This window comes from Pollachius pollachius (assembly GCF_949987615.1).
Source record: "Pollachius pollachius genome assembly, chromosome: 8".
Classification (NCBI taxonomy): domain Eukaryota; kingdom Metazoa; phylum Chordata; class Actinopteri; order Gadiformes; family Gadidae; genus Pollachius; species Pollachius pollachius.
In genome coordinates, this window is record NC_136941.1 from 14759869 (window position 1) to 14782660 (window position 22792).

The window sequence follows — 22792 nt, forward strand, 5'->3', positions numbered from 1 at the left end:
TTCAGGCCAGCGCTCTGGCATTCAAGCACTGGAGTACAAATTACTGTCCTGAATCGTCTGGGGACACTGTGCACTTCTGTCCAAACTAACAGCATTAGTTTGTCTCATGATTCATGTTTGCAAAAGCACACATACGGTAATTCAATATGTATTAAATATTGATATAATATTAAATTAGGTTTAGCACGTTTCCATGGACACTATTTTTCTTCTTCCTGAGAATTTTTTTCAATTTTAAATAATAGTCACTGAACATTCCCAGATGCTAAACGCTGTAGGTTAATACTAAAGGTTTCCATTTGAAAATGTTAACATATGCTGTGGCAGGACTTATAGAGATGAGCTGAAGGGTCTGCCAACGGGCTGTGTTTGTAGCTAAAGCTCCGGGTCATCGTGAGGATAAGATGTCGTCTTGTCTTGACTCCCAGGTCAGGCTGTAGGCTACTCGAGGAGATTAATTAGGTGCAACAACGTAACATTTGGCACCTTTAGTCCTTGAAGTCACATGACCAGGTAGCCGAAGTGCTTCGCAAAGGTGAGACTAGATTTAATAAAAAATAAAAAGGCGCTAAAACTCAATTAGTCATATCTTCAAAATAAAAGTATTCAATCAAAGTAATTACTAATATAGTAATACGTTTCTATAAACTATACTTCTACTAAAGTTGAAAGTAAATCAGTGTTGATGTTAAAAAAATACAAAAGTATTAATCAGCCATGTATTCCTGTTGTTTATGTGCTGTTTCCTACACGTCAATATTTATGGAAATGAGTCAAATCTCCCAAGGGGATAAGATCCGGAGATCGCTGTAGCGAAGCTTAATCCGCGTTGAGGAAAGGCAAAACCATCAGCCGAGGAGCTTTAGGACCCAGTAGGTGCAGGAGAGGATTTCTACTTGTACCGCTCTAAGAGAATAACCGCTGCACGCATGCGCCCTTTTTACAATGTCTCTCGGTTCTGGGCTCCAGAACAAGTAGGATGAACTGTCAAGTTACCTGCTTAAAGGCGCCGCGGTCGGGTTTGTGTGTTCGTGTGTGTGCGTGTGGTGGTGTTTGTGTGTGGGAACGGGAATGCCAACCGGACAGCCACGATGTGAACGGTTTACGATTACAAAGTTAAGGAAACATAGTGCGAGAAAATAAATAGAGAACATAAATCGTTTGACTTGATTGTGGAGTAGATTGAATTATAATAAGAAGATGTAGGTTCAGGAAAAACAACAGAAGTCTCCTCGACCGTGACTTTGAGTCAATGGGATACCTGCATCTCAAACTCTTTGGAAGTATGCCGTGGTTAAGAAGAAGAGTGAAAATGTTCCCGTTTGGACTAATGACTGAGCGACTTGAAGTTTGGAGATTCATAATTTGACGCCTGTGTTTGTTGTTGTTTTGTTGTTGTTTTTAAATGCCATTTCAGGAAACGATCAGATTTCGTTTGGGTCCAGATCACCAACATGTCAAAAGTAATTCAGAAAAAGAACCACTGGATTACAAAAGTAAACGAGTGCGCAATTAGACGAGACGGGGTAGGGCGGCTGCATGTCGAGCTGGACGGGGGAGCAGAGAATGGAGAGTTTTCATACATTGGACACGTACGAGAGGATGCTGTCGTTTTCCAGAGTGGGAAACTCCACGAAGGAGAATTACTTTTGGAAGTTGGGGGTCAACCTGTACCGGGTTTACCCACCTATGACATATTGACTATGATTGAGAGCTGCAAGGGAGCTGTCAGGTTGAAAACTGTCCGCCAAGGTAAGTCATGATCTCAGCGCCATGTCATGTTACTAAAGCAAACTCCCTGAAATTAACTAGAGTAAAGTTCAATAATGTCATTAAATCCACAACAAGGAAGGAAGGGAGGGAGAGAGGAAGGAAGGGAGAGAGAGGGGAGGGGGGGAGGGGGGGGGGGGGGGGGGGGGGCGAAGGGAGAGACAGAGAGTAGGAGAGATCCCACAAGGAGGCATTTTGTATATACAATTTGACATCGTGTTCATACTTGGTTAGGGTTGTCATCCACTGCTTCACTGGGCCATAATAACACGATGAGTATGATATTTGCTGTCATAATGGCTAAACTTTATTGTCCACACACAGGGACACCACAACATTTACTGAGCACAATGAAAACACTGTTTCACTCATTTATGAATGGGGAAAAATAACATTTTGGTTTGACCTCTCACAGACACTGGGCTACTCATAGTACATCCAAATGTCTGACAGTGAACCCTGGTTTGTGAATGAATGGCATGCGGTCTATAATCTGCCAAACAATAGCATTGAACCAACACTGTGACAGACCCCATGTTTACTTGACCCCGCTCCCGGGCAGCTGGGGTTATTTGTGGAGGTGCCCCTCGCAAGTTCCCTTGGCTTGACCCGTTGCCCGCTTGGTCTGCTGTGCGTCTGCTCAAGAAGGCTTCTGGAACTGGCAGGATGGGGCTTCTAATTCCATCGTCTGTGTTTTGTCAGTGTCCAGACTAATTTCTCTTTGGCTCTGTTGTTTAGTTGTTATCTGTCCTAACTCGGTTTGAAAGCGCAGAACCGGTAGCTCACTATATGGCCTCAAGATGAGAGGGCTCCAGCTTTGAGACAATGCTTTTCTTTTTTCACTCTACCAAAAACAGTATTCTGTAATTACTTTATACAGCTGGTTTCCAGACACACACACACACACACGCAGATGCACACGCACACACACACAATCAATTATGGACCCACATTGCGCATACAAACATTGTGTATTCACTTAACAAGGCCAACAATGGCAGTCTTGGAAGATCATTAACCATGTTACATAACAGCAGGTCGAAATCAGAGTGCTGTGTTTGCCCTGCTGTTTTGCTGTACGGCCATCAGATGCCCTAGTGCTTGGTCTTTCTAACCCTGACCTGTGTTCATAGAATAAATAGCAGTAATGTCTACTTACACTGCCAAATAATAAGGTTTAAGATGGAAACTTTTTACACATCCTGCATTCAATTATAAACATGAAAAAGATGTGGAGGCCTATTCCGTCTCGGTGTCTTGGCCCATCGTCCTCCCTTGTGAGTCAGCAGACTCTCCCTGACTCTTATTCGATGGTCAACTCAATCACGGTGTACCTGAGCGGCAGACTCGCTCTCCTCACAACACTCTCCATTGTTCCTCAGTCTGATCGGGCTCCCTGAATGCATCAGTAGCACCGAGGCCCCTGAGCAGGTGCTATTAACCCTGGACTGGGTAGCCAGCTTTCAGGGCAGCTCTCTCTCTCTCTCTCTCTCTCTATCTCTCTCTCCCAATAATGCTTGGAGGTCCGGTTACCGTGTCCAGTGTGTGTCGGTAAGGGGATACTCTATGGCTATCTGCTAGGTAGGTATGGTATGTTGGAGTGGCCAGATATTCAGAGGCCTTCAGGTGTGTCCTCCATGGAATGCATTGGCCGTCTCCTCTAACCTATGTATAATGGCTGCATAACAAAGGTACCAAGCAGTCTTTGAGGAGAAGATGGAATATTTCAAAGAAATTCCTGCAGCATTGACTTTGAAGATTGTAAATTGATGGATGTGTGTGTGCCTCTGCGCAGGTGTTTGTTTGGCACTGTTTGAACATCACTTGAAGGTCTTTGGGCCATGGTAATGAGGGGAGACTATTGAACATGTTAAATGTTCTTGAAAGTGTCAACTGTGTGTTAAAGGAGAAAGTAATCCTGATGATACCAGCCTTTGGCATAGAGAGTAAATCTTTCCGATGTGAAAAATCAACGGCAAAACAAAAAGGCTGAACCCTGTATTGTACGATTCAATATTTGGGCCATTCATGTTTACACGTATCCCTTCCTAGAGGCACCTTCACACAGCGTAAACAGAAAGGATTGTTAACAACTGCTAACAACTACAATTAGTACTAACTTCACATCACACATTTGTTTCTCTTTAGCAACAGCAATACTGTACAGGAATTGCAGTATGGGACTTTGAACCGATGAGACAATGCCTTATCTATGTCTCCAAGCTTTACTTAGCTCAAGCCCGGGCCACTATCAGTGATCTGGCTTGGTGCTGGCAGGGTTTCAATGACACACAGCCCTTGTTAAAAGTCAGTCCCTCAATGGCATTCCAGGATGCAAGGTGAAACCACAGATTAAGTGGCTGAGCCTCAACACAGTTAATTACATTTTCCTTTGCTATTTTAGGATTTTCTCAGCATAAACCATGATTTAAAATGTATATTGTGATGGGCCTATTGGAACTATAGTGTGTTGTCCATGCTGACCTTTGTATGAACTCCTGAAGCCAGGCCAGTCACCTGAGGTTTGAGGTAAGCTGGATGCTGTGTTGGTGACTCTGTGACCCTCAGCCAGGTGTCTCTCCCCAGCCCGGGGGGGGGAGGGGGGTGACAGTCTGCTTGGTGTTTTTGGGGGGGGAAGAGGGTTGGGGAGATGGATGCCAGAGATTCCTGAGAATGGGTCTGTGACACCCCTCTGTTGCGGTGGCTTACCCAGAGAATTACCGTGGTTGATAAATCAGTGTAACACACTGTAACACTAAAAAACCTGGGGTGACACAGTGGAGAAAACTATGAGGGCAGATGCAGTAGTTTAGCCACTACGCCGGTTATTGTGTGTGGTTTGATTGAAAATGAAAGAACTAGAGACAGAATCCTTAGGATGTTATTACATTGAACAAACCTGGATACGAGGAATTTCTCTTTTGAATTTGAGTTCACCATGCTTGTGATTAGTTTATTGCCCTTGTGTTTTATGTCTCAATTAGTTTTTTATGTTTCTTTCTGGCTTGGCTAGGTCTTTTCTCTCATTGGGTCTCTCCTGGTTAAGGAAAGGATAAGTTAAATTGTATTTTATATTGTATCTGTCTGCATATATCTAGATATTTTGTTATAGTTATTAAAATGCATGGAATAGAATGAGATGGTTTACCTTTTGTATGTTATAAGGCTTGTTTCTGTTTCTCCCGTCAATAAAAGACAGTATATTTGACTGTGCTATTTGAAATATTAGTTAAAGATGAAGTTATATAAGTGTGCTTGTGTGTGTGAGTGTGTATGTCAGTGTGTGTTCGTCTGAATGGTAGATAATGCTGTACATTGTTTTACTAACTCAGAAAACAGGTGTTACCCCACAGGGAGAAGGGAACTTTGGCTATGCTATAAAAGACACACCCATGCAGGCATGCACACACACACACACACACACACACACACACACACACAGTTAGTTCAGAACTGAACAGTTAGTTCAGTTCAGTTAGTTCCAACCAGACTCTCTGCGTCATTATGGAAATTAATTTAGCAAGCTGTGATAGGCCAAACCAGAATAAAAATAAACTAATATAATTTGTAAATGTTCCTTTCACAAAGTATCTGTAAGGAAATCTCGCTGGAAAAAAAGCTAATGAAAATGTGCACAGCGATACACTGCCTTTTAAAACAGAAGAGATAAAAACACATTGAATCCTTTCCTACACCTAATATGCCCTTCATAAAGTACATAAAGCATTGAAAGCAGATGTTCAGCGAGCAAGTTGGTAACTCAGCTTCCTCCTCATCCTCTGAAGTTCCACAACATCCTTGTATCAGTAGCACACACGTCATACATCAGACATGTGTGTCTGGGGGGGGTTATACAATAATGTGTACAATAAGCAACAAGTCAACCACAGCTATTTATAGCATGCTTTGTCAACTATAACATTGCTTTGTAAAACTTCTTATGGCAGTTATCTACTGAAATACCCTGAGAAGAAGAAATTCATGCTCACTACACTGCATTAAAATAAATCTTGTTGTAAGTGATGAAAGCTGCAGGCCACAGACTCAGAATGGCCACCAATATAATCTATATTACTCACACAGTACTTCACTTTCAGTTCTGATGCAAGCATGGGTTTTAAAACACACACACACACACACACACACACACACACACACACACACACACACACACCATTGAAGGTATTCAAGGGCTATTAAATTGGAAGTAGAGAGGCAGGGCTGGTGAAAGAGAGCAAGCTGTGTTGCCAGACTTTGCAAGACGTGTTTAAGTAGAGCAATAGAAGCCAGGCGTTCCAGCAAACAAACTACCATTTTTTTGTTATCAGTCTTACTCGCATATTTGACTTCCAAACATCTATTTTTCCCCAAAATTTCAAATCCCTTGATGTCGCCATGAAAAATAATCTACCATTTGTTGTATAGGCAATCAGACAGGCCTGTGGTTCAGTAGTGTTGGGTCTAAGCTTTAAATAACTAAGGATTTCGGTAACCCTTCCTTTTACAGTCCCTTAATTACTAGGTATTTACCTGTTAAATATATGTTAAATGTAGTATATTATTGGGTAATTACCACTGGTAGTAAGAAGGAAAATACAGAGGAACTACAGCTGAAGTACTAAGAAAAACCTCCACTATTACCCATCAACTCAACTAAGTACTGTGTAGTTGTAACTGTTTTAGGATGGTTATAACTCAGATATAATTGTGTACTTCCTAGGAAAGTAGGCAACAAATTCTTAGAAACAACTCTTCTATTACTCATCTTTGAGAAAGAGGTATTGAACCCCGAACTCACATGCAGGAAGGGACGCACCCAAGGAGTGAACTTTTTGAAAGCAGGAGGAGGCTCAGAGAGTTTAAGGAAAATACTGTCGGTTTATTTAAACTTCCACAAACGTGCAAAAGGCAAGCAAAAGAATACTGCCTCTGCTCAATCTGTTGCGTCTCAAATGCCTGCCCCTAACTCACACCATGTCTCCTCATTAAATAGGCCTACCAATCAGAGTCCGATTGGGAGAGCCCACTGGGATAGGGGAGAAATCAATACAACCGTGATCAATCAAACGCCACAGAAAAATAAATCAAACACTATATATTCATTAAACGATGCATACAAATATATATACACACACACAACCCAGTTTTTGATAAATAAATCACACCAAACATACAAACGACACTCAGAAGCACAAACGCTACCTCACCACTCCCGCCATTAGCAAACCAAATGAACTGTCCCGGAACAGAAAATAAAGCTCTGGTTCCCATGCGCCACGCGTTCCCCATGGACCAGTATGCCGGACGGACAGGAAGAAGGGTAGTTGCATTGTGAGTGTTGTGTTGTAACAGAGAAGAGGATTAAACTGTGGTGTGTGGTTGTTCATTGTAGTGTGGTGCTATGTATGTATGCACAGGTAAACGGGGCTAAATGGTACGATCTGGGGAAATGCGACCCTCGCTTTTCACACTGTTACGTATTTTAAGCGCATAAGCTGCCCACACATAGCCACAAGGAAGCAGGATCAAACATATAAGCTGTAATTACGATACATATTCACAAGGGGAGCAGGCGCAACATATAAGCTGCAATAACTACTCCAGCCACAGATGGCAGCCCCTTTAGGCAGGTAAGGAAACCGGAGCCAATATTTCGCATAGGCCACGCCTACTTGATACAAACGGGCAGCGGGAGTCAGATGAGGTCAGAGACATATGGCAGACCCGTTGAGAGCCCCGGTAAAAGCCCCCTGGGGCTGTAAGATATCTCTGCGGTATCTCTCTCCACACGTGTTAAATACAATTCCCTCCTTTTGCTTCATAGTTACCATACCGAAATACTTTAACAAATAAAGTGACTTAAAAGCGACCCGGATTGAACTACTTTCTTCAAGAACACGACAACACCATCATTTCAGGTTACAATTGTAGTTATTCAAGGTTTATGTTGGTAACATCCCAGGTTTAATTATGTACTATCTAGAAATTGACATAGTTTTTTGCAATAAATTACTATTTCTTATTTAGTTATTGTTCATAGCTACACCCATTTATAAAAGGTTTATTCGATTTGCCTCAGGAACTACTGAATTATTTTTATTTAAGTAGAAAAATTGCAGCAATACTTACCTCGTAATAACCTCTGCAGGAACAGTTTTCCTCTAGTGTCATGGTACATCTTCTTAAATACTGGGTACGAAGCCTTGTTTGTTTCCATGGTATTATCATGTTCTTACCATATCCTTTCTAATAGATAATTCCATTGTCCATGCAGTTAACTGGAACTTGTACCATGTATGTTCTGCAACGTTACTAAGTTAAACATGACAATTTACCCAGTAAGTAAGCTGAAACTGTACTGTTAAAGGAAGCCTTGTTTGATTCCATGGTATTACCAGGCTCTTACCATATAAGTTGTAACTGGTTATTCCCTTTTCCATGCAATCAACACAAACTTGTTCCATATATATTCTGCAACGTTACTAACTAAAACATGACAATTTACCCAGTAAGTAAGATGAAACTGTACTGTAAAAGGAAGCCATGTTTGTTTCCATGGTATTACCAGGCTCTTACCATATCATTTGTAATAGATTATTCCCTTTTCCATGCAATCAACACAAACTTGTACCATATATGTTCTGCAACGTCGTTCACCAGTAGTTAAGCACTTTAATTTTAGTTATAAAACCCCAAACCACTGTTGATGAAAGGCATATTAAAATTAAACAAAAACAAAGGCTTATCTTTCAAACAATGCATTTCTCACAAACTGGCACTGAACACTGAAAAAATCGGACACAAAAAAGAGCCGTCCACATCAACTCAATTTAAATGTTACTGATTACAATTTCAATAAGTGGCGAATGCCAGGCAGCAATCTGCCTAGGGGAGTATCTTTGTGGTCATTCGCAAACCAATGAGTCCACTCGATGAATGAGAGATGGCTCTTTAGTGTCTTCTCTGTGCGGTTTCCCCACAGTCTCCACACCTGGGATGTGTAGGCTGACCAAGCCCTGACCAGGTACCTCCAAATCTCCCCTTCCATACTGTAATAAAATATCAGAAGACAAGAAAGTAAACATTAGGACTGTCAATTAATGAACATTTCTAGAACATGTAAAACTCAAAGATTATTTTGTTTGCCAGTTAGGAAAGGATGCTGGTCCTCTGGCCATTGTGTTCGGTCCTATTAAAAAGAAAAAAAGGCATAGCCTTTTTTTCTTTTTAATAGGACCGAGTTAACATATATGGAACACGTTTGTGTTGATTGCATGGAAAAGGGAATAATCTATTACAAATGATATGGTAAGAGCCTGGTAATACCATGGAAACAAACAAGGCTTCCTTTTACAGTACAGTTTCAGCGTACTTGGTAAATTGTCATGTTTAACTTAGTAACGTTGCAGAACATATATGGTACAAGTTCCAGTTAACTGCATGGACAATGGAAATATCTATTACAAAGGATATGGTAAGAACATGGTAATACCATGGAAACAAACAAGGCTTCGAACCCAGCATTTAAGAAGATGTACCATGACACTAGAGGAAAACTTCCTGCAGAGGTTGTTACCAGGTAAGTATTGCTGTATTTTTAAACTTAAATAAAAACAATACAGTAGTTTCTGAGGTAAATCGAATAAAACTTTTATAAATGGGTGTAGCTATGAACAATAACTAAATAAGAAATAGTAATTTATTGGAAATTACTATGTTAATTTCTAGATAGTACATAATTAAACCTGGGCTGTTACCAACATAAACCTTGGATAACTACAATTGTATCTTGAATTGATGGGTAATAGAAGAGTTGTTTCTAAGAATTGGTTGCCTACTTTCTTAGGAAGTACACAATTATATCTGAGTTATTACCATCCTAAAACAGTTACAACTACACAGTACTTAGTTGAATTGATGGGTAATAGGGTCGGCTTAGTTCAGGAGGTAGAGCAGTTGTCTTGTAACCGAAAGGTTGCTAGTTCGATCCCCAGCTCCTCCTAGCTGAGTGTTGATGTGTCCCTGAGCAAGACACTTAACCCTAACTGCTCCTTACGAGCTGGTTGTCCCCTTGCATGGTTGACTCTGCAGTCGGTGTGTCAATGTGTGTATTAACCGATGTAAGTCGCTTTGGATAAAAGTGTCCGCTAAATGCCCTAATTGTAATAGTGGAGGTTTTTAGTACTTCAGCTGTAGTTCCTCTGTATTTACCTTTGTATTACCAGTGGTAATTAATTACCCAAAAATATCTATGATTTACCATTTATTTACCAGGTAAATAACTAGTAATTAGGGGACTGTAAAAGGAAGGGTTACCAGGATTTCTCCTAGCCTCAGCCAGCCCCCGGAACACGCAGATGATTGCATGCTGGAGAAATAGTTTACTGTGACACAGAAAACCCTCTTGCTCCAACACACACACACACACACACACACACACAGACACACACACACACACACACACACACACACACACACACACAAATCACACACAGATAGAGAAAGACAGACAGACAAATACTAATGAGCACACCCATATTCTGAGCCACTGTGTATGGTGGGAGACCTGTATGCCAAGCTACTCTTAGGTAACACATTTGGAAAGGATAATGCCTGATTACAGACATTGCGTTACACACCTCAATCATACAGCCAGTATTTATATTTTATTTACTATTTTCAGTAAGTAAGTTGTCACACAAAGGCTTATCATAATCACCATACTTTTGTTTGCCACGATGAGACCACACCGTATCTAAAGGCTATGCCAGGGGCCATACGACTTCACCTAATGCCTTAGTATTACACTGGTGCTATTTTGGTAGTAATGCAAATGTTAATGTATTTTCTCTGCATGTCAAATCTTTTTGCGTATCTCTTTTTAAGAGGTGAAAGTTTTGCGAGGGTCTTCAGCAGGTGTCCTATTATGTTGATCTCCCTCCTAGTCCTCTCCGACGCCTCAGTCCATCTGTAGAGACTCAGGTTGTTCATGAGCTGTTAGGACCCCGCCCTGAGTGTATCCTCCAACTCTGTGTATCCTCCTGACATGGATGCTCTTAGACTGCTATTTCACCTGCAGATATAATGTCAAATGTAAGTTACCTCACAACCCCTGAAATTGTAATCTTTTATTTATATTTTGAATAACTCCAGTGTGTCTTTCAAAAAGATACTAGGCTACTAACTCGATGAATCCTTGCCTTGTAGTAAGAATTCACAATGTTCCCATTTGTTATTATATAGTGCATCTGACATAAAATAGCTTTGATGTCCCTTATTGCAGCTAGGCATTGAACCATCCAATTTATTCTTTATAAATCTAAATTAAAGTTGAATAAGTGAATATTAATGTAAAATGTACAGCGAGGGAGCTCACCAAGTAAAGACCCAACCAAATATTGTCATGAGCCTCACTATTCACAAGATAGCCTATCTTGCTGAATCTGTGCACCGAGTGACACACTAAAAAAAGTGACGGAAAAGGATCAGGCTCCATCTTGCTTATAACACCAGGCTGGTATTACCAGCTATAGTATTTATCGCGTAGTAGTTATCAATCTACTTAATTTGGAATACCCTCATAAAATAATGCATTCTACTAAGTCAAAGTAGTAAAAGGTTTCCAAAGGACAATATATGGAGGGAGAGAGTTTTTATTTGCTACATGTCCTATAAAACGGTACAGTGGGTTGATACTGGTTAATGTGACCTACAGATTAAGGCTGTGTTGCTATTAACATTTTAGTCCTTAGTGAGATAATTAGTGCTGGCACTTACGGCTAAGGCTAAGCAAAACAATGTTGTCGTGACGATGCGTTTTGTAGACATATGCTGCCGATGTGATTTGAAGACACACACCTGAAATAAGTGTCAATTAATATGATAAGGAAGTGCTGAACTGAGTCTGTGACTTTACCGAACAGAGAGGGGAGTGGTTGTACAATGAGAAGGCTTTGATCACTGAGTGTGGACTCTCTGTGCCACAGGTTCCCACGCAGCCTCTGTGTGTGTGTGTGTGTGTGTGTTTGTGTGAGTGTGTGTGTGCTACGGGCGTGCGTGTGTAGGCCTGTGACCAACTCAAGGTAATCTCTCTACAGGCATGACAGGCAGCCTAAAACAGGTGGAGAAGGTTATTTGTGTGTCTGCGGGTGTGTTTGAGTGTGTCTGTGCGTTCGTGCATGTGTGCATGCATGTTTGTGTGCAGGTGTGTGCGTGTGTGCCATCCAGTGGGTACAAGTCCAGTCGTTTAAACTGATGAAAGTGAAAGGTGAAAAAGGTGAGAGGTCCTAAATCAAATCTGGAAGCTGTCCTTTTCTCTCTCTGCTACTGTCATTACCACCCTGGGAACCAGACATCTCTATAGGATGGTGTGGTTCCACTTAGTCAAAGTAGTGTTGAGAGATGGGTTATAATTCCCCTTACATAGGAGCAGAGACAGATGTATGTTCCAAATCAATGTTTTCAAATGATTGTTGGTAATAGTGTGTGTGTTTGTGTGTGTGTGTGTGTGTGAGTGAGTGAGTGAGTGAGTGAGTGAGTGAGTGAGTGAGTGAGTGAGTGAGTGAGTGAGTGCTTGCGTCTGTACTGCAAAAACCAAGGTTGGGACCATAACCCCTTTCTCAGTTGCTTGGAACCGTAACAACGAGATGATGGTGTGTCTTGATCCCTCTCTCACCACTCCGCTATTATTCCTGATTAATGATTTATGGGATGTCTAAAACGAATCCTTCAACTTCCTCATAGAGCTGTTGTACAAAGATAAAAAAGAGGAACAGATTCTATTTTTGTCTTCTAATACACTTGATTTGTCCATGTGCTTGAAAACTCAAAAAGCTATTCAGGTTACCTGAAATGTATTTAAGCTGTACGCCACCACTCTTTACTACCTACTAACCTCTATTTGTCTCGGCCCTTGGAGAGCCCTCAGCCTGCTGCTGCTGCTCCACAGAAGGCCCCATTATCTGGGCATACTGACAGGCATGCCCAGATAGGTGGGAATGAAGGGAGCTGGTGGGCCTGGAGATGCAGAAGAATACCTTGTCAGGCGGAGGAGGTGGGGTTCCGGCAAGGGGGACTATGGTTGGGGTGGGGGCAGATGACTGTCGGGCTGTGCAGCCGTGGCAGGGACGTTGACACGGTTAGAGGTGAGAGGTCAGAGTTCACCCTGGAACACCCTGGAGTGGCAAGGGGGTCAGAGCAGACAGATGCCTGGCCAGCTCGCCTGTCCAGCACATGTAAGCTCCCTCGCTTACACCCTCTAAATCTGTCTCTATCCTCTCCCTCTTTCTCTCTCTCTGTCTCTGTAATCGAATGCACACATTTTGATGACCCCCACCCTCTCTCCCCCTCTTAAATCCTGTCTATATCTCTCTCTTTCTATCTACTGCGCATCTCCAAAGTGTATGTGTGTGTGTGTGTGTGTGTGTGTGTGTGTGTGTGTGTGTATGCGTGTTTAAATGTGAGGACTGGTGTGTGTGTGTGTTTGTGTGTCTGTGTGTCTTTGCGAGTGAGAATGTGCGTGTGTATTTGGGTCATTTCTAGCTTCCTTTGGAGGATCACGCTGAATGTGTGCATTACAGCAGATCAGCAGCAGCATGTTCCTCATGTTATGTAATTCTATACCCCATGGAGTCTCTCTCAGGCCGGCGACTTGGACCATTAGGGTTATTGGAACTGAGTGATCAACACCACTAGGCTGTTGCATTGTCCCCTCCCTGGCACGACGGCATTCCCACGCTTACAGATCAAGCTCAGACGAAGGCGGGTGATAAAGAAATCACTATGACTTCGGTTTAGCCTCTTTGTAAGACAGTAGGTCGTCTGACACTGTGTTGAACCACCGTGCACTGAATTGTTAAAGCCGTAACCTGAAACTCTGATACGAACACTCTGTGACTTCTGAACCAGATGGGAACTAGATATCTCTGATCGTAATGTGGCGTTGTCGTTCCTTCATTCGAGATAACCTAATGATGCATCCTTGACCAGCTTTCTCTCCTGCTGGCGTGTCTGTCCTTTCCCAGACACACACAGACACTCACCCTCTGTATTCCACTCAAGGCGTTCAGTCTCCACTGTGCCAAGCAGGTTTTGCTGCATGGCTCAGATGTCTACCTCTCATCTTCTCAGGATAGATATAAGAGTATATCAGTCAGTAGTTTGTTATGAAGCTAAGAAACACAAAGTCACTCCAGCAGGACTGTCACTTAAATGAACATAAGAAATGTGTGGGAAAAATGTTCCCAAATAGCTACAAAAGGAAATTAACTACCACATGTTTACTTACACAATAGTTATTTTTGAGTCCTAACAAATACACAAGGGTTAACCTGAATCATCAGGAACAAAATGAGAGGCTTAAGTAGACAACATAGTTGAATGGCAAAGAGGTCAAGTTAGTCCAACAGTTAGCAGCCTCTAGTTATCTCTGCTCCTATGAGCAAATGATAGGGGGAGTTACTGTCCCCATATGCCTTGGATATAATGCTTTACAAACAGCTCCTCGGTTCTAAAACATGAACAAGACAGGCAACCCAGTTACAAATCATCTCATTGTTATAATCTCAACCACATATAGAATCATGTCTATATGTGGTTATAAGTCTATTGTAGTCAGGGCTCCCATTGGATGAGAATCTGACCAATGGACTGTTGCTTCATTTATTCATGTCCGTAGAGTGAACCATAAAACTATAAGAACACCATTGCTACAGTTTCCTGTAATTGTGCTTCATTTTGTTTGGGTGTGGAACACCACGGGAGCTAAATCCTCTTGATGAAATGCCTTGCTGGCATTTGTGACAATGTGCTCCTGCTTCTCAGCAGAAAGTTCTGGTGGCACAAACCATTGGGTAAGTTGAGGAATTTCACGTGACATATTCATTAAATGAGCCGTCCCTGAGGAAAGCATTGTCCATCAGACAACACACACACACACACACACACACACACACACACACACGCAGTAATAGGAGGCTCTGTATCTACAAGATGAATAACCCTTCAGTTAGAATGGCTATTCTTGTACACCGTGGGTGTTCCACAAATGTTAATTAGTGTTGGCTTTATCACTGTATGGAGGACAAAGAAATGGGTCATGTATTGGCACACCACATCATGATTCTCAGTGCGGCTTTTGCAAATAAATCAAGCTGATGTTTAGGTTCTGTTTTTTGGAGCCCCACACTATTTGGGAGCTCCTTCAAATGAAAACCCACAATCAACATCAACTTTTTAGAATAAACTTTGCCAGATTACTTGAGCAGATAAACCATATTGTAGAGCAAGTGTCTCCTTTAGGAAGCATTGTTCATACATGAATACTCATACGAAATATATTCGTAATCTGTTAAACAGTATTAATAAGATAATTAGATAATCGTTTATAATATCATTCATGAAGCACAAGTTTATGATTTCAAAACAATTTATAATGCAATGTTTACAATCACTAAATAATGCTGCAATTCATTGTTAGTTTAGGTAGTTAAATAAGAAGCAGTTAGGTATCTTATGTGAGCTTATCTAAAGTGAGGACTATCTTTGTTTCTATCTTAATATAAAAAAATATATTTAAAGTCTGGGAATACCTGAAGTACCATTCCAGCAGTACCAAGTAAAAAGTAAAAAAAAAGTAGTAAGGTACATTTAGTCCTCGCTTCGGATGAGCTTACACCAAAGACTTAACTAATGGTTTGTTACTGCCTGTATTTATCTTGAGGTGCAACATTTTCAAGTGTTTATAGAGCATTATAAACACTTTGTAAATGTTTGTAAGTCATCAATTTACTCTTCATAAATGATCTAATAGACCATTTAACATCATCTTCCTAATAATGTACAACTGATTATGAATTATGAATGCTTTATAAATGCTGAATTCACAATGAATTCACTACGTACCACCTGCTTCACTAATGCTTCAAAGAGCGACCTAAAAGTCTTTGAAGACGTTTGTTCTGGATTTATGTGTCTTCCAGCTGCTGATGAAGCACTGGGCCCAGATCACTGGGCAGACTGGTCTCTGCAGCAGTCTGCTTTTATGTTGGCAAAGGTGGCTCCGGCTGTCTCCTCTCTGTCTCCTAGCCGAGGGGTCATCACAGGCTCCCACAGCAGAGGGGGACATTAATGGCAAGGAAGTATTTTGTGTGCGACAGTCAGGCAGCCAGTGACATTTAACAGGGCCAGCCAGGACCGATGGAAAGGCTTGCATTCCACTGAGTGACGCATGAATCAGACACAGAATAAAAAAATGGCCCCAAGTATCTTTACACACCAAGCAAAAAAGGGAAAGACATGATAGAATGGCCCGAATAAGTATTATCATCAAAATATGTTCACCGCATCCAGTGATAGAGAGATTTTACACTAAAGTGAGCTGACCTATATAAGGTTAAATATGTATTATACCTGCCCCCATGAATCAGTATGGCACAAGAGTCCAGAGATGTTATGCAAAGGTAAACAAATCTGTCAGCACCATCTTATTCATTGAGTGAGTTCAGTCAATTTAGTGATCCTAGTCTCTTGTTGTCTCTTGTGAATCTTTGTTTAACGCCGTTCGTTATGCGTGCACCGTTAAATATTATAAGTGTGTGTGTATATTTGTCAGGTCCTTCCTTTGGTCTTTCATATATTCTATATTTAGCATATTTTCCCTCCCTTTTTTTGCCATCATCCTCTCCCGTCCTTGCCCACTACACAAAGGAAAGTAATACAAAGTAATGAAAGCATGTTTCTTCCCACTATATTTAGAATCAAGCAGATGAAGGGCATTTAAGCGGGACACACTGCCGGTCTTTGTGTGTGCGGTTGAGAATGCTCATGTTTGTCTTTTGCTCATCCATTATACCAACGTTACCCATGATGCCATGTGTCTGTTTTTTGACTCAGCAGCCTAACATTTGCTAAGTGGGTCAGACTCATATCATGTCTCATATCATGTTTGTATTGTTTATACTTACAAGGCCTGGTTAGGGAAAATATTCTACACCAGTGTATTCACAAAGTGTGACCAATGAGACTCTGATGTTTGGAATCGGCTGCTATTTTGTCAGCTGGCTCTATAGAGACATTATGGTCAACATTAGCTAGGCTTTTGCCACAATGGTTCTATTTTTTTAATATGGTGGACTGGACTGAAGAGGGAATCACATTCAACATCATATTACCTTAGATAACCCTGGTATAACCCCAGTCAGTTCTAACAACCCTTACTAGAGAAACAAATTATGACTGATTTACAGATTTTTGTTCACAAGGTAAAGTTACAGTTAAAGTTTGACTTCAGCTTCAGATGACGGTCCAAACACACCTTCTGTTGTGGCTTCACTATAGATGCCATAAGCCCATGAAATGAAGGGGTATGAATGGGCATATGTGAAGGCAGCTTTAGGGTGTGGCCTGGCAGGCTGTGTAATTACAGCATAGAAGGGTTAGGGCCCCTCCAGAGACCTATACAGGGGTGTGCTGGGATTATTTTCATGTTGTTTCTGTTTCACTCCCCTACTAGGCTGATTGCAGGCCTCGTAGTGGGAAGCAAAAGATGTGCACAGTCTTGGTTGGAGAGCTGCGTGTCATAAAGCAGACAGGCCCATTCCCACAGCCAGTGGGTGTTCCACTGCTTTGTTTGGCTTCTGATGGTGTCCAAAAGCAAAGGGGTTCTTGTCAGGGTTAAATCGCTGCTGGTTCATAACAACGTACGGTGTCCTTTGGTATTACATTTCCAAATATGATAAATGAACGAAAGCAGGTACACAGACAGGCACACAAATGCACACACACACACACACACACACACACACACACAGGACACACATGTACACACACACACACACACACACACACATACACACACTCATGGGACACACATGCACTGAAACATCAACGCACACTCTAGCCTTTTTATGATCTACAGATGTCCATGTTTCAACACTGAAACCCGGTCTATTGTTTACAATGATCATTCTTCGAGCCAAGCCTCTCTATTTCATGTGAGCTAACTTCAAAAGGTCCCAGCCAGGCTAATGGCCGGCTAATAGCGGGAGGCTAACGGCTGCTGGTCAGAAATTCCCAGAGAGCCGAGTGAATCCCATCACTTAGAGCAGGGAGAATGCAATTAACTTATTTTTCCTCCACAGCATCTTTCCCAGAGTTCAGCTCCATCAGGCGCTCTTCCCCTCAGTGCAGGATAATGGACTGTGCAGTGGAAGCCCACTCTGGGGTAAGCGGAGAGTCCAGTGTTGACCAATGGGATGTCCTGGGACCCACAGGAAACCGCTGAAACAATGGATCTGACTATTTAAGAACCAGCATTTCCAGTTCCTGGGTTTTCTTTTTTTTTGGGCTATTATTATTTAAAATTGCTCAAAGAAAACACTTTCCCCTGACGGAAATCCTATCTTATTGTTGCTGCGCTTGAGTGGTGTAGCTGTGGGAGTGGGATTAGGGGTGTATGTGTGTGTAACTTTGAGAAGACCAATTATATGTGTTTGCTCATGGCCCATTAGGAAAACTGTGGAACAAGCTTTGATTTGTCTTTTTTGCTGCTAATGCACTTAATGTACAACAATGGTGTACTGAGTGTGTTTCTGTCTCCGGGCTATGTGTTTAAGCATCTCAGGCTCTCCAGGCTCACAGACAGAGAAGAAGATGTAGAGTTAAGGCAAGCCATATTGAGCGTTCATAATTAAACTGAGAAGACAGAATACTTATTGTATGGAGCTTGGCTAAGTGGTCTGTGTTGGAATAATGACATTTTCCACAAAATATTGCGCAACGTTACTACAGCCAGACTCCTGGATAACCTTCACAGAATCGCATCATAGGCCCAGTCTTTCAACAAATTATGTTTGGTAATAGCCACATAATACATATATTTTGTGTGTGCTGAATCAAGAGGTGATCAGGGCAACTTTGGATTCCGCAGTTAAAGAGGCTTGAGGTAAGATTCAAGGGCTATTATTTGAGTGTAATTTGTTTGAAATGCCACAGCCACCCTTCAGCTATTAGCGAGTGACGTGCTCTGTGAGATGTGTTCTGGTTGACTGCGCGACTGCCTCTGTATGAGACTATTTTCATTTTAGACCACTCCCGTCTCATTTCGAACCAATCAGGGCTTCTCTTCTCCGATTGGTTCGGGAATCCAACGAGCCTGTCAATCACAGATGCGTGAATGCACTACTTGTTAATGGCTGAGAAATGTTGGAAGGAGGGGGCAGAGAAGGGGGGGATGTTTTTTGTTTGTTTTGTTTTTTTAATATTTCTCTGTATTGCTCTTCTCTGCTCTCTATCTCGTTACAACTCTCAGATATCTCACCTTTAAGGCTGGTGTAACAGTGTTGTCAGTGGGCTTAGGACAACTATGCTAACTGCTTGCATGTTATAGTGTGTCACTGTAATTAAGACAGCTGAAAATTGTAGGGTGTTGCTGGATGTTTTTGCCTTCCCGTTTTAGAGCTGTAATTTTGGGATTCCATGACTAGTTGATGTATAGTTTACCTGTATATCACTGTGTAAGCTCTTTCTCCTGGATCAAACTACTTTAAACTTCCTATGAGTCCCGACCCGTACTAGCAGACCAACAGAGAATGATAACTACACTGTATGTACCTTATGCTGTATGATTATGTATACAGTCCTCACACACACACACACACACATACACACATACACAAACACACACACATACACACAGACTCACTCATACACACACACACACACACACACACACACACACACACACACCCACACCCACACCCACACACACACACACACACACACACACACACACACACACACACACACACATACACACACACTAATGTTATTATATTATGACTATGTGCACTAATTACTTTTTTTAAATAATACAACAATATAAGTGAATCATAATGTCCTATTTCTTCGAAGTTTACCGTATATTTCTTCCTGTATAAACAACGGTCAAATTGCTGATCTACCACTAGAGAGCAGCATCCCATGTTGAGGACAGAAAACCCTTCTCTTTCGCTGGTGGACCTGGGTTGCTGTGGCAACGGTCCTGCTTGAAGCAGATTTAGTGTGTTGACGGAGATACAGAGGGCAGTGTTGAGCTGGGAGACAGCACATGAATCTCAATCAGCAACCAGAGAGAGAGAAGATAAACAAACAAAGTACGGACAGATCTATTGTGGACACTCAACTATGAACCACATACAACCCTTTATGTTAGTTTTGATTATATTCTTTCACAGAAGATCACACAAAAAAAAAACTTAATAAAAAATAACCTCAATGGTTTAAAGGAAAAGTAATATCTACCTGGATTCACAATGACAATACATGAGGACAAACCGAGCTGGTATTCCGATTGTAACGTTCAAAGTCCAGGCCACTGGGTTAACGTTAATCATTAATACAAAATGAAAAATCCCAATTTGGTTTAGTAAACAGCAGCTTCGTGTTTTAAAAAAACAAACAAAAAACAAATAAATAACCTATAGTATTTAAAGGATTATGGATCTTGATAAAAGAAGAGTTCATAGCAAGGGTCTCTGTTTCACAGGGGATCTGAGTTCTGAGAGCAGGAGATGTTTTTCTTGGCTGCATTACACATCAGACTCCCAAAGGTGCAAGGCATTACTGATTTGTAATCGCTTTGTTTACTTGGCCTCAAGCACGACAAAAAAAGCAGCAGCTGACTAATTGTGATAAGTTTGGCCAATACTTTACCTCCTTCTTCTTCTTCGTCGTCGTCGTCGTCTTCTTCTTCTTCTTCTTCTTCTTCTTCTTCTTCTTCTTCTTCTTCTTCTTCTTCTTCTTCTTCTTCTTCTTCTTCTTCTTCTTCTTATAAGTAGGAGTAGTAGGAGTTCTTGAGATCAAGGCCTTGTCATATGCACCACATAAAATGTGTGACGGTCTATTCCGTGTTGTAACATGTGTATTATGATGACATGCACTTATATTGGTGGACAACTGTGTTTGCATGCTGGGACTGTGTGACTATATGTGTCTTTGAGTGTGCGTGTGTGTGTGTATGTGTGTCTGTGTGTGGGTGTCCTTGAATGTGTCAGTATAAGTCTCCTCCAAATCTTAAATAAAACAGGGTTGGCATAACGAGATGTAAGGTTATGTAATGGTGACTGGAGACATGAAGGCCTAGCCTGTGTAGAGTACTCTCTGGTTTGGCTTATACTCATCTTTCTGTCGTCCTGTGAGAAAAAAAAAATCTCTCTTACGGCAGCTTATCTCTCCATGTATGTGTCCGGTTCAGACCTCACACACACACACACACACACACACACACACACACACACACACACACACACACACACACACACACACACACACACGCGCACACACACACACACACACACACACACATATACACATACACACACGCTGACCTCTGTCCCACACAATGCAGCACCAGCCTACTCTAGCCATAGAGTGCTAAGATGCTAGCCATATCTTAGCATCTCAGCACTTCCTGGAAGCAAGAAAATAGTTACGTGTGAACCAGTATTCAGTCCATCTTTCAGTGTAATCTCACCATGCTACGATGTGACAATGATATTTATAACTTGACCGCAATTGAATAGTCGTCTTAGTATGTACTCCTGTTTTATTTGTAATTGTTATATAATTGTGATGGTGTTGCACGTTGAATGTGTGTGTGTGTGTATGTGTGTGTGTGTGTGTGTGTGTGTTTGTTTGTGTGTGTGCGTGTATGTGTTTTTTACGTTTGTAAGTGTATATGTGTGTGTGTGTGTGTTTGTATGTGTAAGTGTGTGTGTGTGTGTGTATGTGTGTGTGTGTGTGTGTGTGTGTGTGTGTGTGTGTGTGTGTGTGTGTGTGTGTGTGTGTGTGTGTGTCTGAATAAGCTGCCTCCCTAACCCTCTTATGTCCCTGGTCCTGCTTCAGGGCCTGAGGCCTCACATGGATTCAAGTCCCTTTCTTGGCATCACTTACTAATTATAGTAATTTTTTTCAGCCTCAATGCTTAGAGGGGTCTGCCATGGTGGGCTCCTCCTCGGTAAAGCGACTGAATGTGAGGGCTGAGAGGGGGTGGTGAGGAAGGGGGGAGCAGCAGATATTAGCACAAACATCCTAGCCCACCATGGAGCGAGTGTTCTCTCGACGCAGCACTGCTGTAATCCTGGAAGATAGTGAATATTTGATGACTTGGTCATTGATGAAGCATGACACCTGGGTGGCTAACTGCTGATTCCTTCAACCGCTCCCCGGCAAGGATGCTGTTAACACCTATTGGTAGCTCACCCCCCAGGGACAATAGCCCGCCCGCTTCTCGCATGCATCCTACCCCACATGATTCCGTTCTTCATTTAACACTGTATGGGCTCTCCGTTTCATGAAGATGTTGTGTATGATATTTATGCAGTGTTTTTTTTTTAATCCTTTTTCCTGTTACTATGATTTCACACACTACATTTACCGTAGCAATGCAGAGACACGCTGTATGTGTGCATCTGTGTGTGTATCTCTCTTTTCTTTTCTTTTTTACAATCTGAATGCTGCTTGCCTAGCAGGGACCACAACGATGGTTGTCAGCACTGGCTGGTTGCTAGGTAACAATTACCTGACTGTGCTTTGCTTACGCAGAATTACACAGGGGCTGTGTGTATGTGTATGTGTGTGCGTATGTATGTGTGTGTATGTGTGTGCTTGTGTGTTTGAGTGTGTACCAAGAGTGTGTAGCAAAATGGAAAAATACAGCATAGTAGCTGCAATCCACTGTTTTCAATACAGATGGAAAGGCTCAACTGTTGAAGAGGCCTTATTATTCTACACATGATCTTATGTCATGCCCATCTATACAACGTAATTCAAATATTGTTTCTGATTTATATCTAAATAAATCCCTTATCTTTTGTGATCTTCTACTAAATTCAAGCATAGTTACTTATATACTAGGATGGAATAATTGACATAATATATAAGGAATAATGTATATACAACAATTTACAACATACCACCTAGGATGTGTGTAAGTAGTTGAATACTGGTTACATCTAATATCTAA

General features: G+C 41.6%; 1 protein-coding gene across 5 annotated transcripts in view; it reads left to right on the plus strand.

The window, feature by feature from the left end:
* Positions 1-1069: 1069 nt before the first annotated feature.
* Positions 1070-22792, plus strand: part of LOC307079221 (membrane-associated guanylate kinase, WW and PDZ domain-containing protein 1-like) — a 78199-nt gene continuing 56476 nt past the window's right edge. For all 5 annotated transcript variants that reach the window (XM_079741393.1, XM_079741395.1, XM_079741391.1 and 2 more), the window contains exon 1: positions 1070-1752. In XM_079741393.1, coding sequence (XP_079597519.1) covers positions 1455-1752 — 298 coding nt within the window. In that variant the 5' untranslated portion in view covers positions 1070-1454. The remainder of the gene's footprint in view (positions 1753-22792) is intronic.